At 34.1% G+C, this 24,022-nt stretch overlaps 1 protein-coding gene across 1 annotated transcript; it reads left to right on the top strand.

The window, feature by feature from the left end:
• Positions 1 to 15,020: 15,020 nt before the first annotated feature.
• Positions 15,021 to 18,667, top strand: LOC120278169 (uncharacterized protein At4g15545-like). Its single transcript, XM_039285095.1, has 10 exons — positions 15,021 to 15,434; positions 15,518 to 15,586; positions 16,766 to 16,819; positions 16,933 to 16,993; positions 17,089 to 17,163; positions 17,248 to 17,505; positions 17,608 to 17,653; positions 17,746 to 17,824; positions 17,912 to 18,044; positions 18,425 to 18,667. Exons 1-9 carry the CDS (start codon positions 15,141 to 15,143, stop codon positions 18,002 to 18,004), a joined length of 1,029 nt encoding a protein of 342 aa, XP_039141029.1. The 5' UTR covers positions 15,021 to 15,140; the 3' UTR covers positions 18,005 to 18,044; positions 18,425 to 18,667.
• The last annotated feature ends 5,355 nt before the right edge of the window (positions 18,668 to 24,022 follow it).

Here is a 24,022-nt window from a genome sequence, read left to right as displayed (position 1 = left end):
AAACACTATATAAATTAATATTAAATTCAAATTATTCATATTCTTAAATCATTATCTTTTATTTTTGCGTATTTATATTAAATTAGTATCATTATCGAGTACAATTACATAAAGAAGAAATGACTAATTAAGCGAACAAACTCTTTGGCCTATGTGGTGAAGATGCTAAATTGAAGACGGATCAACATTTTGAGATTTATTGAAAAAGGGTTGTTAAAGCAACTCTTTAGGTTGTGTGGCTTCATGGGGGCTTTTGTTCTCCTCTAATAAGTTGTGTTGAACTTGCAACCTAAATAGAATTTTGAATTAATTGTTAACCAAGTTTAATTTTGTTTATCATGTATAAAAAGCTAGATGATTTCATGTTACAAAGCACAGTACCATATGTAATGTCATTAAAATTAAAAATCCTAACTAAATTTTCAATTAAAAATTTTTACTATTGTCCATATTTATATTAAAATAATATAATTATTGAGTAAAGAAATTTTAATAGTCATTAATTAGTTATAGTGTTGAAACATAATTCAAGTATAAGGGTCATATAAAACTAAATGGGGCTAATATAGAATTAAAGAAAATCCAAACTTTCTCTCCCCTTGCCTTAATCCTTCGAAATTCCCGAATTCTTTTCAATTTAAATGTTAGATCAGATTCTAAAGGGCTATTGGCGTTCAATTTAGGTTAAGAAATGAGCAAAATAAGGGTGAAGTAGAGGATGTACAAATTTTGGTTTAGTGTTGGGCAAGAGGTAAATACTTTATTTATGCTTATATGAGACTGTACGTTTGATTGTGTTAATTTATATATTTAATTGAATTATTGGATTGTGTCATTGTTTTAAATGCTTTGTATATAGATTTATGCTTCATCATGTGAATATATATATATATATATATTAAGTACAATGTTGTTGCTCTTGGATTGATGACATGCTAGAATTTATGTTGTCATTAAAAAGAATAAATAATTTTGCTTGAGATATAGATGTGTGGGGTGCTTGTCCAAATATATAGGGGATGATAGCCCATGCTTGGGGAGAGATATGGCCATTAATAGACCATGAGACATACTTATTTAAGTTATGTAATTAAGGCTTAAATAAGTTAAATGGAATAATTAATGATAGCATAGAATGAATAATGATTTGTGAATTTTAGATTGGTATAATTGATTATGTGTAATATTTGATCATTTATATTTCTTATTATGAGAATTTAATTAATATGGTTGATTGCCTGTTATTAATTATATATCATTTTATAATTTTATATATAATTGTATAAATATTGTACCTACTGAGCTCACATCTCAACCCTTACCACTAAATTTTCAGGAATAAACGATTGAGGTATCTTTTGGCTAGAAGAAAAGAAGGGGATGGGGGGTTATATTGTCCCTTTCATGACAAGCAACTCTAACCAAGACAAAAATTGAACCCTAAAATCTATAAAGAAATAAAAATGAAAACAAAAAAGGGAAATGAAATAATGAAGCGGTTAATGTTCATGGAGTGAATAAGTTCTTAATCTCCAATAATAACTATATGTTTGTTTCCTTTTTGAATTAATTGAAAATCAACAATAAACAACAAGAATAAACACTAAGAAACAATAAATCAAAATCAAAACAAAAAAAAAGGTATTACAAAGTTGTTTTTCATATTGGTTTAGTTAATGATCTCTGTAACATCTCCTAGACTAAAAACCCTACATAAATTTATATTAGATTTAAATTGTGCATATTGTTACACCATTATCTTTTATTTTTACATATTTGCATTAAAATGTATCATTATCGAGTGCAATGGCATAACGAAAAAATGATTAACTATGTGATGGAGATGCTAAATCGAAGTTAATAATGAGGAAATATTTACAATGTAGAGAGATCAACATTTCAAGATTGATTTAGAAATGATTGCTTTTATGGGTGTGGCTTCATGCCACCTTGATATGGAGAATTGCTAATATATTTAGGAAAAGAACAAGAAATAAGAAAGATGAACACAAGAAGAGCAAGAGAGAGAAGAGAAAACAAGAAGAATCATAACATTCACTAAGTTCTTCATTACAAAGCCATTAGTTTTTATAACATTCCACCAATGGTCCAGATTAAATCCTAATCCTAGACCCCACCAACTTAAAGATATCTAAAGGCTATGCTGAGTTATATAACATTGCTCCAACTCAGCTTCTACACCCAATATAATATTGCCACATCAATAACTAACTTCCTACTCAACCTTAACTACTTGCCTACCCATTTAAACTTCCCTCCTTTCTCTTATTCCTTCAATAGCACCCTTCTCTGACCCTCAACTTCACAACCACAACACTCATATCACTCCTACCTACTACAGCCTCACACTAAGGCTTCACAACATAACACTTCATATCACCACTCCCCTCTTTCAAATTCTCTTGTTCACAAGTGAAAATTTAGAGAACCATAGTTGCAAATCTTCAGCAAATTCCCAAGTTGCATCAACCAGAGAAGAATTTGACCAATGAATAAGTCATTGTGTTGTAGTCGTGTTTCCTTTCTTCACTGACTAGACCTTCAATCTAGGTTGCCAAAGGCTTCAACCATGAAGTTGGAAGAGCTGAAGGAGCTTAGTATAGCTAGTGCCTCTTGTTCTATTGTTAAAGCAACCTTTAACAGAGACACATGAAACACTGAATGTATATCAGAATTAGCTGGAAGGTCCACTTTATAAGCACACTTGCCAAATTTGTTTATTATCTTGTATGGGCCATAATATCTTGTTGCCAATTTTGGAAACTCCCTTGCAACTACTGAATATTGACTGCAAGGATGAAGTTTAATAAATACCATGTCACCAATTTGAAAGTTTCTGTCAGTGCTATGCTTGTTTGCTTGTAAGGTCATTCTTTGTTGTGCCTTGGAAAATGATTGTCTGAGTAATTTAAATTGTGCATATTTTTGCATCAATATCTTTTATTTTTGCATATTTGCATTAAAATAGTATTATTGTCTAGTGTAATTGCGAAAAGAAGAAGTGACTGACTGGGCGGGATATTGTCCGGTTGTACGTGATGTAGATGATCCTTCGATGAGAAAACATAGAAAATATTTATAATATAGTGGGTTCAACATTTCAAGATTGATTGGAAAAGGGTTGCTTTAATGGATGTGGCCTTATATCTCATTTTAGCCATTTTTGGTAAGTTGGATTTAAGTTGCAATTTGAACAAGTAAACAAATCATTGGTTAATCAAGTTTGACTTTGTTGTGTGGTTACAATACTCCGGATGATTTCATGTTACCAACCACTGTATCTCTTACATCTGCAAAGTTTGTTTAATCAAAAGTAGTCGTTGATTTCCTAAGGTAGTGTTTGGTTAGATGTAGTTGAAAATGCCATGAATTTTCAATTACAGTGTATTTGTAAATCCTTGGGTTTAAAAATACAGGAGAATCAAATTTGATGTTTGGTTAGCTGTATTTGAAAATATTGGATTTCAATATTTTGTGTTTGTTTGGAAGGATTTGTAAATATGGATTTTGAAAACATGTGTTTGACTGGATATATTTTTAGGATATAAAAATCTTTAGTTAGGTTACCCTCACTTTAAGTTATCATTAAGTTTAATTAATAATAAATACACAATTAAATTTTATTAATAATTACAAAAATAATTATAGATATAATTACTTAATTTAAAATATAATTATGTTTTTAATTATAATTTACTTTTATTTTTAATAATTATATTAAAAATGCCCCACTTTGGTGATCAATAGTCTATTGATTATAAATATCATTATTGATTTTAATTAATATAATTAAATATTTAAAATAATATCTAAATTTAATAATTTACTGATTTAATTAATATATTAAGTAAATAATCTTTTTAAGTTATGTTTAGGGTTTTTTTTTATTTTCTTTTTTTAATAACCGGGTTCTTAACCCCCAGCATCTGGGTTAGAATTTAGTTTTTTTTTTTAATAACAAGGTTCCAACCTGTTAGAATTTTAGTATTTTTAATAACGGGATTCTTGACCCCAGCTTAGAGTTTAGGTTCTAATAATTAAAACAGAATAATTAATTGATTTAGTTATGATAATTAAAACACATAATTAAACAACTAATTACAAGATCTTTGTGTGTTCCTTCATACATAAATGGCATAAATTCTGTTAGGGAAAAACAATGAACAAGAAAGAAAAATACCTTTCCCCAAGTAAAGCTCACCCTGTATTAAGGAAGGAAAAATTTGCAAGTTCATATGCTTTAAACAAGATTCATGTAAGAAGGATCTCAAGTTGTACCTAATACTTGCAACAAGCAAACCATCATAAATAATTATATCATCATTCAATAATTTAAGCATTACCAACTTCATAGTTTCAAGCTTTAAAATATTCACAAATGAACAAGAGTCTAGTATGAGTACACAAACACAAAAAATCGCATTCAAAAGCAAAGGGACAACCATTTCACAATCAATCCCATCAAACTTCAAGCACTTAAGTTTACAATTCAATGCAATGAGCCTTCAATACTCAAAAACCTGCATATATGAAAAAACCAATTTTTATTATCATGAGCTAATTAACAATAACAATATACAAATAATGATATTAATATTATTAGTTACCTGTTGCATTCTTCATTGTCACACTGGTAAACTCATTGGGATATCCTATAGTCTGCAACATCCTATTAAAAAAATTACTATAATATACTGCATACATAATAATCATCATAATATACACACAAAAAAATTAAATAAATAAAAACCAACCTAAGTGGGCCTTGGAAAAAAGTCTCCTTGATTGTGAAGTGATTGAAAGAAGTCCTCCGCCCAATACTTCCTTAACTCTTCATCTTTTGCCAAGAAACCCATAGCTCTATTATCGTCAGCCATTAACCAATCATAGGCCTTATTGATTTCACGGCCAGAGTATCCAAATGATTTGAGCTTCATGCATTCGCCAATCAATTCCTTTACAAATTCTAAATCTCGAGTAGACTTCTTTCCACTAAAAGCCTTCTTAAGGGTGTTATATATCTCTTATATTGCTTCAACTTCTGAGGGCATTTTGCGTTTTCCTTTTTCTTTTCTTGATTGAGTGGAGGATGCTCCCCTAGGTTCTGTACTCTTTGATTGGTTGTGGATGGGTTGTGGCGTGTTGTAATGATACTCAATCTCTTCCAAGAACATGCCATCAAGACCATCAATTTGAGATGGATGGCGGGAGTAAACATTATCATCTATATGTGCCAATATCATCCCCAAATTGAACAGTACGACTTCCAGTTGCTTGATCATTATTGCTTATACGCTCAAGCAAGTCATGGTCCTCAATTGGTTTATTTAAATATCGTTCATCTTGTGGATGAGCCTAACATATAAACAAACAATTAGCCATTGTCATTCAAAATAAATAATTGGACAACATAAATAGGAATAAATAAGAAATATATTTATACTTGTACATAGTTCCTGAATTCTGATTCCCCCATAATAATCTTCAATCTATTATCCCATCCCATTCCACTTAGCTCTTTCAGTTTTTTTATTTTTGCCCATCATCTTTGAATTGTTCTCATGTGGTTAGTTACATTTGCTTTAGTAACTGTAACTCCAAACTCATTCCTCATTGCAATAATTACAACATGGAATGCTTGGGGTTTAAATTCCTTGTCGACTTTGAAACCTTATTCCACTTGAGACGCCATGAATCTTACGAAAAATCGGCTTTCCACAGTGGTCCATCTTTTATTACCACCAGATCTTTTAACAGGAATTCTCATTGATGACATTTCATTGTCTTCTGACATTCCTATGTTGTTCATTCTATAACTGGCACATACACAAGTAATTTACTTAAGTAATGAACAAAATGAAGTTTCACAATAGTCATATGATAAATGATAACAAATGTAAAACCTATTCAAAGAATTCAAAAATTAATAAACAAGTCCAAGCCATGACATGAAACAAACAAGCAAAAAGTAGCATCATTGGTCTTCATAAAAACAATTAGCCATTGTCTATTTGTTAGCCCACATATCACATGCAATCCGTTCTCGACATGCCACCCATTCGTGGGCCTTCTACCTTTGTTCTCTCATGTTACTTTCTGATGGTGGCCATTGTGGTCTCCATTTTTTCTCAGAAGGTATGAAAATATCTTCTCCTCTACTTATAATATAACTATGTAAAATACATGCAGCTAACACAAGTTCAGCTTGAGTTTTAAATGAAAAGAATTGTCTCAATGAGAATATTTTGAAGCTCCCCTTAAGAGAACCAAAAGCTCATTCAATGGTGGTACGGGCTGATGAATGACGAAGATTAAAATGTTCTTTAAGGTTTGCCAGTATCCGTGAGCCAAATTCTTTAAGATGGTATCTAACACCTCTATAGGGAGATATGAAGCCCGACCTCATTGCATATCCAGCATCAACCAAGTACTATGACCCTAAAAATATACAAAGTTGGTGGTTAACACAACTATCATGTATGATAAACTATATATCAATAAACTAAACAAAAATGTATACCTTTAGGGACTGATAGCCCATTTGGTCTTTCAAGTGCATCACGTAAAATTAAAGCATCATGTGTTGAACCTTCTCATCTAACAAGAACATAGGTAAAATGTAAGTCGAAATCAACAGTAGCAAGAACATTTTGTGTGGGGTTTGGTTTTCTCCCATGAAATGCTGCAATTTTAGATACAAGAACAAAAGCATGGATATCGGTCCCATCTAAAGCTCCAATACAATCCTACCATAAATACATTGTAACTAAGAACTAGTTTTGGAATAATTAATTTATGTGAGTAGATCGATAATTTAATACCTTGAAATAAGGATATAGTGTAGACCTCGATGCTATATACACTGGTGTTTGTGTACTAGGTGGACGCACATATTCATCACGCAATTGTTCGATTGCGTATAGAACATGATTAAAATACCTGCTAGCAGTCTCACTAGATCTGAGGAAATTATGTGCGATGACACGATTACGCTGGTTATGTCTTATGGTGTGGAGAAACATCAATAGTTGCTCTTCAATGTTAATGTGCAATGTATCTCTCATGAGGCTCTTTCGCCTCATTATCGAGCAAAGATTGAAGAAGGTTGATTTGTTCATACGGACCATATTGATACTAGTTGTGTCATTTCCATCTATTAGTCTTGATAAATATTGTTCTCTAATTTCCAACCGAGCACGAGAGGGCTTTCTACAAATTTTCATCATTTACTATGCAAAAGTAATGTGACAGCAAAAGCCGCAGCAATAATTGCAATACGAGCAGCATAAAAGTCATCCTTTATGTTATGTTCATCCATCTACAAGTTATAAAAAAAAAATCTAACATCATGATAATAGCATAAAATTTCAGACTCATGAAAATTTGTACATCCATATAAAAACAATACATCATCCACAAGTCTATTTCTCATTTATATATGCTCACAAAAGAAATTGATAATATTTTTTTCTCCTTACTTATAGAGCAAAAGCAGGCTAGCACCTTGATACTCTCAACAATGAGATATAGAGCCAATGGATGGAGTAAACAATCTGCTTCACCATGTGATTAGAAGGAATGGAGGATTTGATGGAATAGATTAATCATTCCAATTATTAAATCTCAGTTAACCAAATCTGTTGCATAGCTTATTTTGCCACTAATAATGTTCATTGTATATAATACAATAATTTTGTGTAAGTGATCCAAGCACCCTCAATTTCATGAATAGAAAGAATGTATCTAATACTTATCAACTCCATGCCCAAAACAAACCGCAATAAAAAGTAAGAATTTTGTAAATTGTTCATATAAACAAGGGTTTAGAGTAGGAGGAAGATTGACCAAAGATCACTTTGCAGTTAAGAAAGGGATAATAATATTTTTAAATAAATTTTTTAGTGAAATATTTCTATAAACTTATGTCTCAAGAATTTAGAAAGTAAATAATGTAATAATATAGAATTATAGAAAGTTCTATTTCTGTAAACCACCACCAAAACATAAAATATTAATTAGATTTGTGCTTATTATTTAACAATGATTAATTATCTTTGAGTCCCTCCTTTTATCTTTTGTTCGATCTTTCATTCCTAAATATTATTAATTCCCTTTTCGTTATGCATTTGTTGATAATGACTATTTTTTTCTCTCTCAAATATTTTGATTATCACTTAAGACAATAACACATTTTCATATATATATATATATATATATATATATATATATATATATATATAATTCAAGTAAAACCAAGGCTAATAAAATAATGATTTTAATAATAATAACATACAATCAACGAATATAAAAAATGTAAAGTAAATAAAACCTAAAACTTTGCTGAAAAAGAGAGTGAACAAATGAAAATAGAGAAGAAGAACTAAAGCTTATATACGCAATGCTATTATGCTATATATCTACATTGATATATTTGTCATAAGATTAATCTCCAAGTGAATATGAGAAGCTCAAGCTATAAACCTGAAAATCAATTGTTAACCATGATAGAATAGAACCAGCATACCAGAACACACAATCAAAGTAACAACTTGTTAGGATCAATACAAATCTTCTCAAAAAGCCAACAAAATGTCCAACAAACAAAAAACTAGAAGTAACACTTTCCTTAGTTACAAAAGCAAATGTATCTCTTACATTAGTTTTCTAGGACACAATCACTGGAAAAGCGACAAAATATCCAAATCCCACAATCACAACTATCAATCTTTCAGCAAAATAGGAGCATCTTTCACCATCAAAAGTAATTTAGTAAAAGCAAGGAAAAAATTAAAAAGGTTCAACTTCATCAATCTTTTAGCAAAACTAATGTATCATTAATAAATAAATAAAAACCAGAAGAGGAGAACCAAACCAGAATAGGAGAAGAAACCTTCTTCTCGACAACAAGCACGAATGGCTTCCTTCTTCTTCACTTGCCCTAGTGTCAGTGCGCCAGATTGGTGCATAGGATGTTCAACTCAAGCAACCAGCCATCAGATCTGAAGCTATGCTCACCTTCACATGTGAATTGATGAATTTCTCACATGTTATCACGTGAGGGATTTTGGCTACCTTGGATTTGGTTTTACGGTCATTTTGATCGTAAACCAAAATTTCTCAACCATGCAAAAGTTACCCCCTCGAGCAGCGAAGTTTTTCACCCATGTGGTGATATATATATATATATATATATATATATATATATATAGAGAGAGAGAGAGAGAGAGAGAGAGAGAGAGTGTGTGTGTGTGTGTGTGTGTGTGCACGTGTATATGTATGAACAGATAGTTGTAACTTTGTATATAATTTTTTTTTTAATAAGAGAGGAGAGTGAGAGAGTGATTACTTTAGAACCTGTTTGGACGCATGCATGCTAATTCATCAACATTTAATTTGTTGAAACAACTTTCCCAAACAGTAATTCTAATCTCCTCGCCATTGCACAATGATAATTAGCAAAATTTAGCATAATATATTCTTTTTACATTTATGGTATTTTTAAAAACAATTTGTAATATATATTATTACCTTTGTCTTTTTATTGTTCCCTCTCTTTTTTGAGTTGTCCGATTATATTGAATCAACTAAACTGTAGCAATTGGCCCAATAGATAGCAGAATGCCGATTGTATCTATAAATGTCATATAAATTGAGTAGATTAGTGAAACATAGTAAAATGTTTTTTTCCTTGAAAGACACAATTTATATTATATGTAGAAAATGATTAAGTTATGATGTTACTTGTCAAATACTTGTCAGAGTTAGCTAGTTTTGCAAGCTTCTCATCTGTCAAGAAGTCAAATTAAGTAATGGCGGGGATAAGGAGTGGGATCATCAGAAATTTGTTTTATTAAGGTGTTATATGGCATATTCTTTAGTGATGCATGAATTCCTAATGTTTGGTTTTAATACCTGGAATCTGGAGATTTCATAGATTTCGCCTTTAGATAGGTGTGGATGAAACCTTTCTGCATCCAATTCTCTTATTTGTATATGGATTGCATTGCGCTATTCAATTTTGAAACATTGCATTATACTTGGTTTTGTTAGTACATCATAAGTGGTTAAAGAAGGCTTTAGGGATAAAGATAAAGAACTATAGTTAAATACATAATAAAGTTAAGGCTTAGATTTTAATTATTGTAAACAATACAAATTCCAAGCAATATGTCATGAATCATTTTACCTTTCTCACTAATTATTGGAAATTGTGGTTTTTTTTAAACGTAAGTAATTTTTTAACATTTGAATGGTAATATTATAAATTAAAACATATAGGAAGTAGGGCTGGCCATGGGCCGGAAGGCCCAGGGTTGGCCCGAACCCAACGCAAAAATTATAGGATTTGGGCTTAGTAAAATGGCCCAAAGAGCTAGGCTGGGTTTAAACAAATAGGCCCGACTGAATTTCAGGCCAGCCCAAATAACTAAATAAATAAATTATATATATATATATATATATATATATATATATATATGTATGAGATGTAAGGATTTGTGTTTTTTTTTCACTTTGGTTTTGTCCCTTTTTTACTTTGATTGTATTTATTTAATTATGTGACAAAATATTAATGTTGTAGAAGTAGTTTTATTTATCTATTTTTATTATTTTGTAAATAAAATAAATTTTTGTTTATTTTTGGGCTGAGATAGGTTGGGCCTAGGCCTAATGACATTCAGATGGAGCCGAGTATGGGCCAAAATAATTTGGCCTAATTGTGGCCAAGCGTAGCCCGATCCAAATATATGAGCTGCTCTTTTGAGTCTTGCCCAACCCAGCCCATGTCTACCCCTAACAAGTAGTAGGAAAATTAGACTTAAAAATGTAAAGTATATCTGTATTATAATAAGGGGACTTTTTTTTTTTTAATTTCATTTCTTGAACACTGAATGACTTATGATTATTTACATCTTTCTCTAAAAACAATATATATATATATATATTATACTATTGGAATGGAATATTTGACTATAAGTTTTCTGTAAGAATGAGGATTATATTCTTAAAATAATGTATAGCTATATATTTAAAAAAAATATGTACTATTGTTGAAAATTGACTTGCAATGCAATCTGTTGTGAGAAAAGCTATTCTAAGGAATTTTTGAGTAGTTGGTATATTGCAATCCAATAAACGTGCAATTTTGACTTTTAATGTCTGGTTATAGCATGGAGGTGTGAGTTCTGAAAATTTGTTACGAATCATGATGATGATCAATCTGTATTAAATGAAGAAGATTAGAAACTTAATTATGAAAGGCAGGGAAATATTTTTTAAAAAAGAATTTGTTTGAGCATGGGGAATTCCATCAAAATAAAGACCATATAGTCCATGGGGAAAATATACTATATCACATTTATAATTGACAATAATATCTTTTAAAGGCTTCTTACCTTGTATGAACATTGGCATTAGTAAATTGGTAGTCAAAATAATAAAATAAGGGTTATGTCTATAAATTTTCAAAGATCTATTTGTAAAAGATATTTTTAGTTTTATTTATTGTGTTGCCATAATCATCAAGGATTAAGATTTTGACCTTGTGGGGAAGTCACTCGGGACATTGCAAAATATAGTTGGCCATGCGTAAAACATGCTTTGGTAAATGTAAACCAACTAATTCTTGTGTTTGTCCCTAGCTTTTATTGATTGTCATTGGAGTGGCATCCCCAAGTCAGTTTTTAAAAAAATTTGTTAAAAATTACTACATGTTCTCACAATAAGGGGGAAAATATGACATGAGGTAGGATAGGACTTGTTATATATTTGCAAAACTTAATAAGAGATATTTTAATACATACTTAATGTGATTACTTTTTTATTGGATACATCAAGACACATAATTACAATAATAAATGCAACTCTATTTCTAACAGTTTTTTCACGAACTACAAGCACCCTTTTTTTTTCCAGATGATTCATAAGTAAATCTTCATTACTTTCAAATTGTTCTGAATCATTCTTTTTCATCTTGATCTTCAACTCTCCAGCTAATAGTAAGTTTAGCAAGTCTCTCCCTTAAGTTTTCATTAGCATTTTTCAAATCCTCTAATTCATATTTAACTCCATATAATTCTCTTTCACTCACATCTTTAATGACAATATTATAATTCTCTTTCACTCACAATGTACCTTCATTTTTAGCTTCTTTTCTTGTATACACCTTGAATCTATACTATTAATGTTTTCCAAGTTTGTTTCAAATTTCATCTTAGCTACAAAATTTGGTTGATGATCTGGATCACTTTTTTTCACATTCATAACTTGGCAATATTAATTTTAATCTTTCGAGTATTTCATTAAGCATTACTTTAAATTGCGCAGTGACAATGATAGGGTCTGATTTTCCTTTTTTTTTAGTTTTTATTTATTGAATTCTTGAGGAAAAATGAAGTCCCATGTCAATAAATCCAATTACCACAATGTTGTAAGCAATTATAATTAACAAACAAACTAATAATAATAATAATAATAACTTAATACATAATTTTGTATATAGGTTTTTTTTTCACATAAAAGGTCATAAAAAACTAAAATATGCATTTTTAACTTTTTTTTTGTGTGCAAAGTTCATAAAATGATCCTTCAAAAATCATATTAAATTATATATTGTCTCTAGTAATGTACACATTCAATTTTGATCTTAGACTTTATTAAAAAAAAACTTATAAAAACTATTTAGGTATATATATATAAATACATACGATTAATGGTTTGGACTAATGGAGGGCGGCAAAGAAGCTAACAGGTGAGATGAATTACCAATGATTTAACTAAGTATTATATAACAATGTGTAGGTAAGTTTTTCATTGATAAAGCATAGGCGTATGTGATTACCGATTAATTACATGTGAATGAATGGAAAGTCATACAAGTATCTATTTTTTCATGTCTATATTAGAGGTGGGTACGGGCCGTCCGGTAACCCGGCCCGGCCCGTGACCGGCCCGGAACCGGCCCGCCGGGTCACTGAACCGGCGGGCCGGTTCATTGACCCGTAACCGGCCCGTATTCTAGACGGGCCGGTTACGGGTTGGGCTTCTCTCAACCCGTGGCCCGGCGGGTTGGCCCGCCGGTCCAACCCGCCGGGGCAAGCTCATAAGAACCGTGGGCCAACCCGCCCGGCCAGCCTCATGTAAGAAATAAGCACTGCAACATGGTTTATTATTATTATTTAGTAAATGCATGTTGGTCATGGGATTTGAACCCATGACCTTAAACTTGGACAACAAAAACAAACCACTTGAGCTACTCTTTATTTTTAACATCAATTAGAAAATTATATACAGATAGATGTAGGATATAGATCAAAATATTTTACATATATATTTAATTTATAAAAAATTAAGAGACCATATAATAAATTAAAAAACTATATAAATCAATATGAAAAATATCAAAGTATCAAAAAATAAATTTTTATAAATATTTTTCTTTAAAAATAATTATTTTGTTAATCGTCTTTTGGCTCATAAGCACTAATTCCTACACATGCACACTCTTAAATTCTCTTAAATAGGAGCACTCTTATTTGTCACATATATATTAGATTATTTTGTTTCAATTTATAAAATAAAAAATTAAATTACAAAAAATTATTTTTAAATTATGTATATTAATTTATAAAAAATATATTAGTAAAAAAGGAATATCTTTGAATAATAGTTAACACCATATTATTTTGATTAGTAACTTTTTTCAATGACAACATGAGGAGCACAATAATAATCCTATAGTTAAAAACCAAATTGAAATCTAGAGGCAACCTAAACTATAATAAATAAATAAGTTGATGATAACTTTAATTTAAAATAAGAATACTACTTGATATGTAATTTTTGTTGAACTTAAAAAGGTGTGCTAATAATTTAATTTGATAGATAAACAAATAAAAATGTAACTTATTTTATCCTTTTTGAAATTATTTTGATATTTCTTAAAAAAAATTTAGTTATTATAAATTATTTTAATTTTTTTGTTGCTTGGAATTAAATTTTTTTAAAAAAATTTGTAACTTCTTTATATTTATTTATTGTTTATATTTAAACATGAAAGATGTGTAGATCAATTGGGTAATGTGATAATTCCTATGGTGATGGTCCCCGGTATTATTTTTTAAAGTTTATTCATTTCATTTGTAAATAAAATATTATAATTTAGTAATAAAATATTATTTAATATAATAAAAATGATAAAAATCCGCCGGGTCAAACGGGCCTGGCCCGGACCCGGCGGTTACTGTCATAAAACGGGCCGGGTCAACCCGGCCCGGCGGGCCTTTACTGTAGCACGGGCCGGTTCCGGGTCCGGTTTTCACCGAACCGGACCCGGCGGGCCCGGTTAACCGGCCCGTGCCCACCTCTAGTCTATATGATAGATATAGCTAATATGTCATATTTTTAGCTAAATATACTACATATAGCTAGTATGTTATGCCTTTAATTAGATGAGTATACTATAAAGTCAAATAAAGAACCAATCATCATAGTGGCATGTAGCCCTTAATAAAATTTAATAATAAATTCTTACCCTCATTTGGTTGAGAAATTTTTTAACTTTGTATGTAGATTTTTTTTTTAATAAGTGAGACAGAGAGAGTGATTAATTTAGATCCTTAAAAAAAAAAAGGAAAAGAAAAAGAAAAACTAAATCCACATCATGCCATGTGTCAGGCTTTTAGAATACCAGGGATAGAAATAACATGACAAGTCTTAGTAAATTTTTATCATCTAAGCATTTTAATCAGGAATATAAAACTATGAAATTTTTTAAAAATCATGTAAAAAGAAAAACAATATAATAATAATAATAATAATAATAATAATAATAATAATAATAATAATAATAATAATAATAATAAGAACAAACAACAACTTCAAATCAAAGTTTTTTGTCATTATAAATAAGCAAAACAGAAGGGGGCTAAAAGCAAAAACAAGAGGGAGCCATTTCAAAAACATTCAAATTTCATTCTACACGCTTTTCAGTGCGTCCCAGTTATCCTCACCCCCATTTTTCATAACTCTACGCCTCCCTTCCTAATCCCAGAGTGCATTTCACATCCCCCTAATTTTCTCCGCAAAACCCTCGTCCTCGGCATCCTCCTCGATCCCCGGAGATGGCCGGCGCCGGGAGCTACGGCAATGCCGGAGGTGGTGCCGACTTCCACCTCCCCGACGAAATCCTCTCCGTGATCCCCACCGACCCCTACGAGCAACTTGACCTCGCCCGCAAGATCACGTCAATGGCCATCGCGTCCCGAGTCTCGAGGCTTGAGTCGGAGACTGGAAGGCTTCGCCAGAAGGTCGCTGAGAAGGATCGCTCCATTGCTGAGCTCCAGGATAGGCTCTCGCATCTCGAGCACGTTTTTCAGGATGCCGATGCTCGGCTCCAGTCCGTTCTCGAAGAGAATGTGTGATGCTTATTTGATCTCTTTTTCGTGTTTTTTCGTTGATTGATATTCTGATTTTTGTTCTTGGTTTTGTGTTTCTGAAGATTAAGCTGTCCAAGGAGCGGGATTCACTAGCTCTGACTTCGAAGAAATTGGCAAGAGATTTGGCGAAGGTGCTGTGATATTCTATTTATTTTATGTTTTATACTTAATCTATAGTTTGCATGTTTATGCTGATGATTTTGGGGGGAAGAAGTGGTTGAATGTTATTCCATTTCGTAGTCAATCTAGCCAGCTTTGTGGATTTCTTAGAGAAGAATGAAGAAGTGATGATGAGCAAGAATTTTGAATGAATTCTGATTTCATGTGTTCAATTATGGTTCTGATTTTGTATGATTTATTCTTTCTGTTTCTGTTGGGTGAATCCATTGGTATCATAAAATCTGGCTACATGTTACCTCTTCTCTGTAATCAATTTTGCAAGCCTAAATTGTAGTATTCTTGAAATTTTGATTGAATTGGGTCATATATCAGACGCTGGCAAATGGTTGAATTGTTTGGCTAATTTCTGTGAACCTCAGGATGGGTTTCCAAGAGAGATTTAGTGTTTGAAGCTGGATATTAGATTATAAATCTGAAATTGTAGGAAATGTAAAAGGAGATTCAAGAAGCTCGTGGGAAATCTGCTTCTAAATGTTTTTCTTGAGGTATATTCCAATTATGAATAGTGAGCCTTTTCTTGTCTGCCTAGAATCTTTAAAAAGCAATTGATAGCTGGATCTGTTATTTATTCTTGCTTGTTCTGCAAAGTCAGAACTGGGATTAACTTTCCTGTTTGGTCATCTGCTATCTGATCTTTACACAATAAGAAATGTAATCATTTTGATTATGAACTAAAATTGCATATGCTTAATGAGACCCAGTTACCATCTTCCATCCACTTGATCCAAAGCCCTAAGTGTGTTCATTGATTGTGAAAAGCATCTGGAAGCTGAAAGTGTTCAATTGCATGCAATATCTTAGATAATTGGTACTCTTGATCATGCAAGGAGGGGCTGAATCATCAATTCAGTTCATCACAACTTTTCAATTTTCTTTTTTTTTTGGTTATAAAGAAATGGCATGCTCCTTGTTCCTTTGTTAATGTAGTATGTATAACTTTTCTTTACTTTCCTTTTTTTTTTTTTGTTTTTGAATAGACCATGCATGACTTTTGTTCATGATATTACACATGTGATTATATGTTTCCCTTTGTTTAATCTCTCTTTGATTGGTGCTCAGTATGCAGTCTATAAATATCCCTTGTTAACCGAGAAAAACTTTTTTTTTTTCTTTAAATTTTTTTTTGACAGTTGGAGACATTTAAAAGACATTTGATGCAATCACTGAATGAAGATAACCCATCTGTAAGTTTAACAAAGTATTTTCATGGTGTCTCTTTTTAATACCCATTGGAACACAAAAGTCGTTGGTTTGTTACCTAATGCTTTCCCTATTTTATTCTTGTACCTTGTTGCAGCTAGCAGAAACAATTGATATTCAGACTTATGATCAGTCAATTCCTAAAGACCCTTGGAAAGGTACTATCAAGAATATATGGAATTCTTCCTTTTGTGGTTTATCTTTTTCCCTAAGTCTCATTGGCTTTCCCTCTCCTCTCTTGTTAATATTGTAGATGAGTGTTCCATTGGTCGTGCTTCATCAGACGTTGTTAGTGGATCTACAGATATGGGGAGCATGAATCAAGATGGTATAATACATCATTCTATTTTCTATATTCTCTTCAGCAATATGAATTTGGATTCTGGATTTTAACCCATTGTAGTAATTGCAGGATCGAGACTTGTCACTCAGAAATCTTCAATCAGTCCATACATCACTCCTCGTCTGACCCCGTCAGCTACACCAAAGATAACATCCTCTGGTGCATCTCCAAGAACATATTCTACTGCAGGTTCACCAAAAATGACATCAGGTGTTACATCACCTACAAAACCACGATATGATGGGCACACTGCATTGACACCATGGTACCCACAGAGCGAGCGGTCATCTGCAGCTAGTTCTCCTCCTCGTGGGCGCTCTTTACCAGGTCATTGTTCAAGACAGTTCTTATTATCAATGGGTTGCAGCTTAATATGGCACCTGTTTTGTATTATTAAATGATGGCTATTTGTGTTTACATGTGTTTTAGGCCGAACACCTCGTATAGATGGAAAGGAGTTCTTCCGCCAAGCTAGGTTTGTGCCTGCATGCTTCCTGTATATTTGGTGCCAGATCATGTTATGCTTTTTCATTCTTTTTAACTCTCTCAAACATCGGTGGATTTCAGGAGTCGGCTCTCATATGAACAATTTGGAGCATTCTTGGCTAACATCAAGGAGCTTAATGCTCACAAGCAGTCCCGAGAGGTATACTGTTTTTCTTTTCCTGATACTTCCCAATGTTTAATCTCTTGCTTAATTTTAGATTACCTTTAAAATGCCGTTGTCCTGTAGGAAACTTTGAGAAAAGCAGAAGAGATTTTTGGTACAGATTGCAAGGATCTTTACGTATCATTTCAGGGCTTGCTCAACCGCAGCCTGCCGTAGCTCACTTTTTATATGGGAAAGATGTCTGTGTTGACACCAGGCAAGTACTTTCTCACTGAAGAAACACTCATACATATGTACACATGCTTTTTTTGGATGCACACTAAGGTGGAAATTAAGAATTAGGTACGGGCTGGTTGATTTGTTCTTCTTGATTCCTCCGTGGTGTTCAGTTCAAGTAGAATAGGAGTATAAGAGTATTAGCTTATTCCAAAATAAGGTCTCTTAATCCACGCCAAGAGGGATTACGCAAATAGGAGTGGAAAATGGTGTTTGGCTCTTCTTCTTGATTGAGGGCCATAATTCCTTCTCATCTCCATGCAAACTTAGACGCTGGCGTCATGAGTGTGTTTCAAGAGATAATGTTGCTTTTAGATTGTGCCTCACTTCAGCTAGATGTTTCTTATTTCGTGCATGCAGGTGAAACAGAAACTGAATGTCACACACGTAATGCATTTTCCTCCAATTACGCATTGGATCAGAAGTAGAAGAGAAGATGCTGTTGAAGCTTGACTGTGGGGAATTTTTAGATCCCTGTGTGGATGGTTTTGAATGGTTTCCATCTGCATTTGGATGAAATGGTGTTAATTTTTGAATGAGAAAACCCAGTTACTGCAACCAGGACAATTTTATTTTGTTTTAATGATATTTTTGTGTTGTTCATCTTAGGGTTCAATCAATAATATAGTATCTGTTCTTTTGAACTGTTTGTCCTACCAACTTTGCATTTTAGGCAATCTTTTCAGGTGCTCAAAGTAAAGCTCATCTTGATTCCCATTTCTCCCATTTCATCTTCTCTACGTTGAAGTTGATTAGGGCACACTGTTTCCTACCAATTCTTATTTTAGGGGTGTGTTTGGATGGGGAGGAAATTGAAGCAAAAGAAGTTTAAATGAAGGAATGTTTTTTTATTTGCTAGTATGAAGAATAAAGAGAAACATAAAAACAATCACCAAAGGCATATGTTCTGGTATGTTCCCGTGTGAATTTTATTTTCTGTTTTTGTTTATTGTGTTTTTGTAAACTTTATTGTGAAGTGTATATGTTTTATAATTAATTAAGGGTGTATTTTTTTAAAATTAAGTGTCTATGAAGGGATGATCCTACTGTATATAACAATCTAAAAGGTTATGTGTCTCATGTACATGTAGAAATCTTTCTCTAACACAATTATTTTGATTTTATTTTTCAAAACTCATTTTATTACTTTAAAAATTTCTGAAAATTCTTTGAGATAAGTTTTTGAAAGTTTTTCATGTCTTATATGACTATTTATCTTCTTTAGATTATTTCTAAAAGAAATTTGCCTTTTCAAAATTTATTATTCATATTTTAATTACTCCTTGATATAATCCAATATTTAAGAGAGAAAAAGAAAAAAAAATATAAGTAGCATAACGATAAAAAGCTAAAATTTTCTTTTTAGAAACAGAATTAATATTCAAAATATAAAATTTATAAATACTACAAAAATAAAATATATCTTTGCACAAGCTCCAAGAAAAGGAAAAAAAAAGAAGCTATCAATAAAGTGAATTAAGAGAGGTCCAATCCCCATTTGCTATTGATTGAAATGCGCGGCAAGTGATTGGTTTGATCTCACTCTATTTTTTGATCTCACTCTATTTTGAGTTTGGAGCCTTTTAGGGTTTCTCGTGATGAGTTGGAATGCTAGAATTTGGTTTGGATTGGTTTCTGCTTCTTAAGACTGTTTGTTGCGAGTTTTTGAATGAATGGATGCGCTTGTGAATCATTGATTGTTTTTGGGGTCAGAGTTTTTTCTTGACAATTCATTGGAAAACAGTTAAAATAATGTCGTTCTGGCTACTGCCGCTTGAAAAGGTGGAATGTTTTTTTAGCTTTTAGGGTTTGTTGTGGCTATTGCTTGTGAACATCACAAGCGGGGTGTCTTAAAACTTATTTTGGAGCACAATCATTCAATGACATCGCCTCAACAACTTGGTTGTGATGCACTCCAAATAGCTGTCATGAGAATGGAATTCGAATCATTAAAGGCTTACTCGAAATCAGCTTGGTCAATGTTTGAATTGGATTCGATTTTTCACGAGCCGAGCTGAGCCGAGCTCGAGCTTCTCGTTTATGTTATCGAGCTGAGCTCGAGCCCAAACATACTCAGCTCTTGAGGCTCACGAGCCTAAACGAGCTTATATATATAATATTAAATTTATTTATATATTAATTATAAAAATATATAATTATATAACTATATTAAATTGCTTACATTATACATATATTATCCTAACTCGAGCTTAAACTAGCCGAGCTCGAGCTACTTGAGATTTTTAGCGAGCCGAGCTCGAGCACAAAAAAAATGGCTCGAACGAGCTCGAGCCGAGCTCGAGCCTTCGAATAATGTATTCGAGCCGAGCTCGAGCCTGGTGATACTCGGCTCGGCTCGGCTCGTTTACAGCCCTAGGATGAGGTGAAGGAGGGTTTTATAAAGTAGGGTAGAGTAGGATAAAAGAAGGTAAAAGAAGGTTTTATGCTATACCTTGTTTGGATCGAAGGTAAGGTGAATGAAGGTTATCAAACCTACTTTCCAGTATTTGGATTGGAGGTAATAAAAGTTAAGGTTTTAAATTAATATTACTAAAATGCCTTTTAAGTTATAAATAGTATTTTATGCTAATTTTACACCTATAATATTATTTTTGTAAATTAAATTTGCAAAAAAAAAACTATTCAAATTCAAAATCAAAACTTAAACTTTTCTATAGGACATGGATGTAATTATTTAAAGTGGAAATTGCCAAAAAAACCCTTTAAGTTTGTAAAATTGCCAAAAACACCCCGTTAGTTTTTGCAATCCCCAAAAACCCCCTCCTTTTTAAAAGTCTATGTTTTTCAAACCCCCAAACCCACATGAACGGATGTGAGCGGAGTGAGTTTCAAATTTTTTTGGGACGAAAATGCCCTTGCATGGGGAGTCGTGGGCTGCTGACCATCTCGGCGATTTGAGAGGAAGTGGGGGTTTTCCGTAGGGTAACCCCAGAGAGGCAATTTATTGGAGCCGTTTAATTGCTTTTTCTCGACTCACGTCTTGACTTTTTCCATTTCGAAAGCTGTCTCGAAGTTGTCTCTACGCGTGAAGCCTCTGTAATTGGCATTTCATCGACTTTTTCCCTTTCCACGGTATCTCGAAGGAGAAGTCCCCAGCGAACTAGTTGGCATTTCATCGGTTCTGCAATCTAAGGTATTGAGTATGGTTTTATGTTAAGCGTTACATTACTAAAGAAAGATTTTTTTCGGTTTTGTTTTGTGCTCCTGTTTTTGTTGGAAGATATTGAAAGTCTGAGGGGATTTCTCAGTGGGGTTTTGTTAGTCTGTGAGGAGATTTCTCGGCTAGGGTTTTGTTTTTGTTTTGCATTTTCGTATGTATACACTATCGAAATAGTTTTTACTGATTGTTATGATTTGTGTAATATTTATAATGTACATTTCCGTTTCGTTTGATATGGTTGCGGTTTTACAAATGAGGGTTGACGTTTAAGAAATGAGATGTTCTGATTTAACATTTGTTGTCTCTGTTTAAGTATTATCGTCTCTGTTTAACAAAATGGGTCTCTGTTTAACATTTTATATCTCTGTTTAATAAGCGAGAGTTCTACGTTTAAAACCTTATATTTCAGCTTAAACTTTTTGTATCAATCTGCGAGGCTTGTGATTATGGCGGTCGACCTAGTTAATGGGCGTTGCTATTTGATACCGGTTGTGGAGACCTTAGGCGAATTGAAAGTTAACATGACCCCTCGACACTTTGGGGAGATTATTCGAAGGACACCGTTTGCGGCGTTACATTGGTGGAAGCCATATACCAGAGGGCCCTTCTTGATTCTCTTTTGCAAAGTGACGATGGTCGCACCAATAAATTCGAGGATCGGGAAAAGCTGCTGAGTTTCGAGACCTCAAGATGTGGCCCTCGTTCTTGAGTCTGCGTTGCGATGGCGGCGCGGTGGTCTTTCGAGAAGAAGAAAAACCGGTCGGCGTTCGAAGGGCGGTATCTATCAAAGACCTACGAGAGACACGAGACTCCATCAAGAGCACTCCGGTGCAACTTGTTCGACGGAGGGAGAAGAAGATAATTTTTGTCAAACTCGATGGTGTACCTCGTAGGGGGACGAGTCCTCTTCCCAAATACATCATGCTCGGTTCGAGCTGGATCGTTGATTACGTCGATGATCTACCGGCCATGGAGGCGATCTGGCGTAGGGCGCGAGCGGCCTACAAGTGGCTTATGGAGGATATTCCAGCTGGCGCTGGCCCGAGTGCAAGATAGATGCTGCGGAAGAAGACCAACGAGGGTACATTAAGGGGTTGCTCGGTCGCGCTTAACGTCTGGTTTCTGGTGGCCGGAGCGGGGAAGAAAGTCCGTTCGGGAAGATCCCAAGGATCTTTGTGCTACGGTGAAAGTACTACAGGAAGCAAGCGACGGTGAAAGCGAGCTTGTCAGTCGCTCGATGGAAAAAGAGGTAATAAATCATGGACAGATGTCTAACATAAGTCTTTAATGTTTAAACATTTTATTTTAGCGTTTAACTTTAGTATTTTACCGTTTAACTATTATTCATAACCGTTTAAATATTTTTGTTCTCCGTTTAATTATATTCTATAACGTTTAAATATATAGTTTTTATAGTTTAAAATGAATGATCTCAGTTTGAAATTGTTTGGTTTACATATGTTAGTTTCTGAGTTGGTTCCGTGAATCTTTGAAGAAGAAATATTTGTTAGCGCCAACCCGAGCGGATGGATGCCATTGCTCCGGAACCACTTGCTCGAAGGCGGGATGAGAGGCGACCTCTATCGTGCTTGCTGGCGGGCGCCCGTTCTCCTACTTCCGACCCACCACGCGCCACGCATTCCTCGGCCGGAGAAGCCCTCCCCTACCCGGCGATTGCAACAACCCCCTACCACGACACGGCGGTCCCCGACCATGGCGGCCCCTCCGGCCGTGGCGGCCCCAGCGGTGACATTGGGCGAAGATGTCACCCTTAACTCTCTATGCGAGCATGCGAGATATTGATGACCGAGTTTCCTCGGCATCGCCTTTCGTGTGGGCGGCTGGAAGGGACGTTCTGCGACCGTCGCGCCATCCTCGAGAAGCTGAAGCACCCGGGGACGAGCAGGCGTCGGAATTTGGCGAGCGGCGACATCATCGGGAAGGTCGTTTCCAAAGCGGCCACATTCGAAGAGACTTGCGAAAAAGAGGAGAACAATCGCCTCTGTCTCCGCATGCGGTGACGATGAAACAATAGCAACACTATCGGTGGTGATCGTCATTCTTGAGTCTGTCGCCGTTGATGACATGACCATGACGGTGGAGGACATCGTAGATGATGTGGCCGTTGCCGCGGTTGAGAAGGTCGTTGACTCTCTTCTCGATGAAATCGTCGAGCCCGGTGGGCCCGGGCTGCGAGATTGCGGCGTCAGATGGACACAATCCACGAAGGTCGAGAAACAAGTTAAGGGTGTGTCTCCCGATGATCTTTGTTGTCATGGCCCGCGGTTGAGAAGATCGTCGAATCCGTTCGCGTGGCCGTGGCCCGACGATACAGCATGACCCAAGCGAGGACACAATCCCACCACAACAAGAACCATGTAAGGAAGTGTACGCGGTTGATCGCCGTCGCCGTCGTCCCGCGTCGAAGCCGGACACAATCCCACAACAAGAACAACAATGTAAGGATGTGTATGCAGGGTTGATCTTTCGTCGCCATCGTCCCGCGCATCGAAGGAAGATCGTGATGAAGACCCGACCGAGCAACGAGAGAGATGATCGAGGCCAATCAAAAATTGGACGGGAGCGGCTCGGAAAGCTTTTATTCGAAGAAGAAGAAATGGGTTGGCTACGAGTCGTCTTAACAACATCTGACGAGGAGTTGATGAGGATCTTCCTCAGCTGCTCTATGGGACGCAGGTAAGTGTAACGTTTTTATGATATTGTTTAAAGGGTTTCTTATAGTGTTTAACTATTACCTAATAGTGTTTAATACCATT

The sequence above is a fragment of the Dioscorea cayenensis genome, chromosome 15 (genome assembly GCF_009730915.1).
Source record: "Dioscorea cayenensis subsp. rotundata cultivar TDr96_F1 chromosome 15, TDr96_F1_v2_PseudoChromosome.rev07_lg8_w22 25.fasta, whole genome shotgun sequence".
Taxonomy (NCBI): Eukaryota; Viridiplantae; Streptophyta; class Magnoliopsida; order Dioscoreales; family Dioscoreaceae; genus Dioscorea; species Dioscorea cayenensis.
The sequence above is the reverse complement of the archived record's forward strand: the minus strand, read 5'-3'. Positions and strand labels throughout refer to the sequence as shown.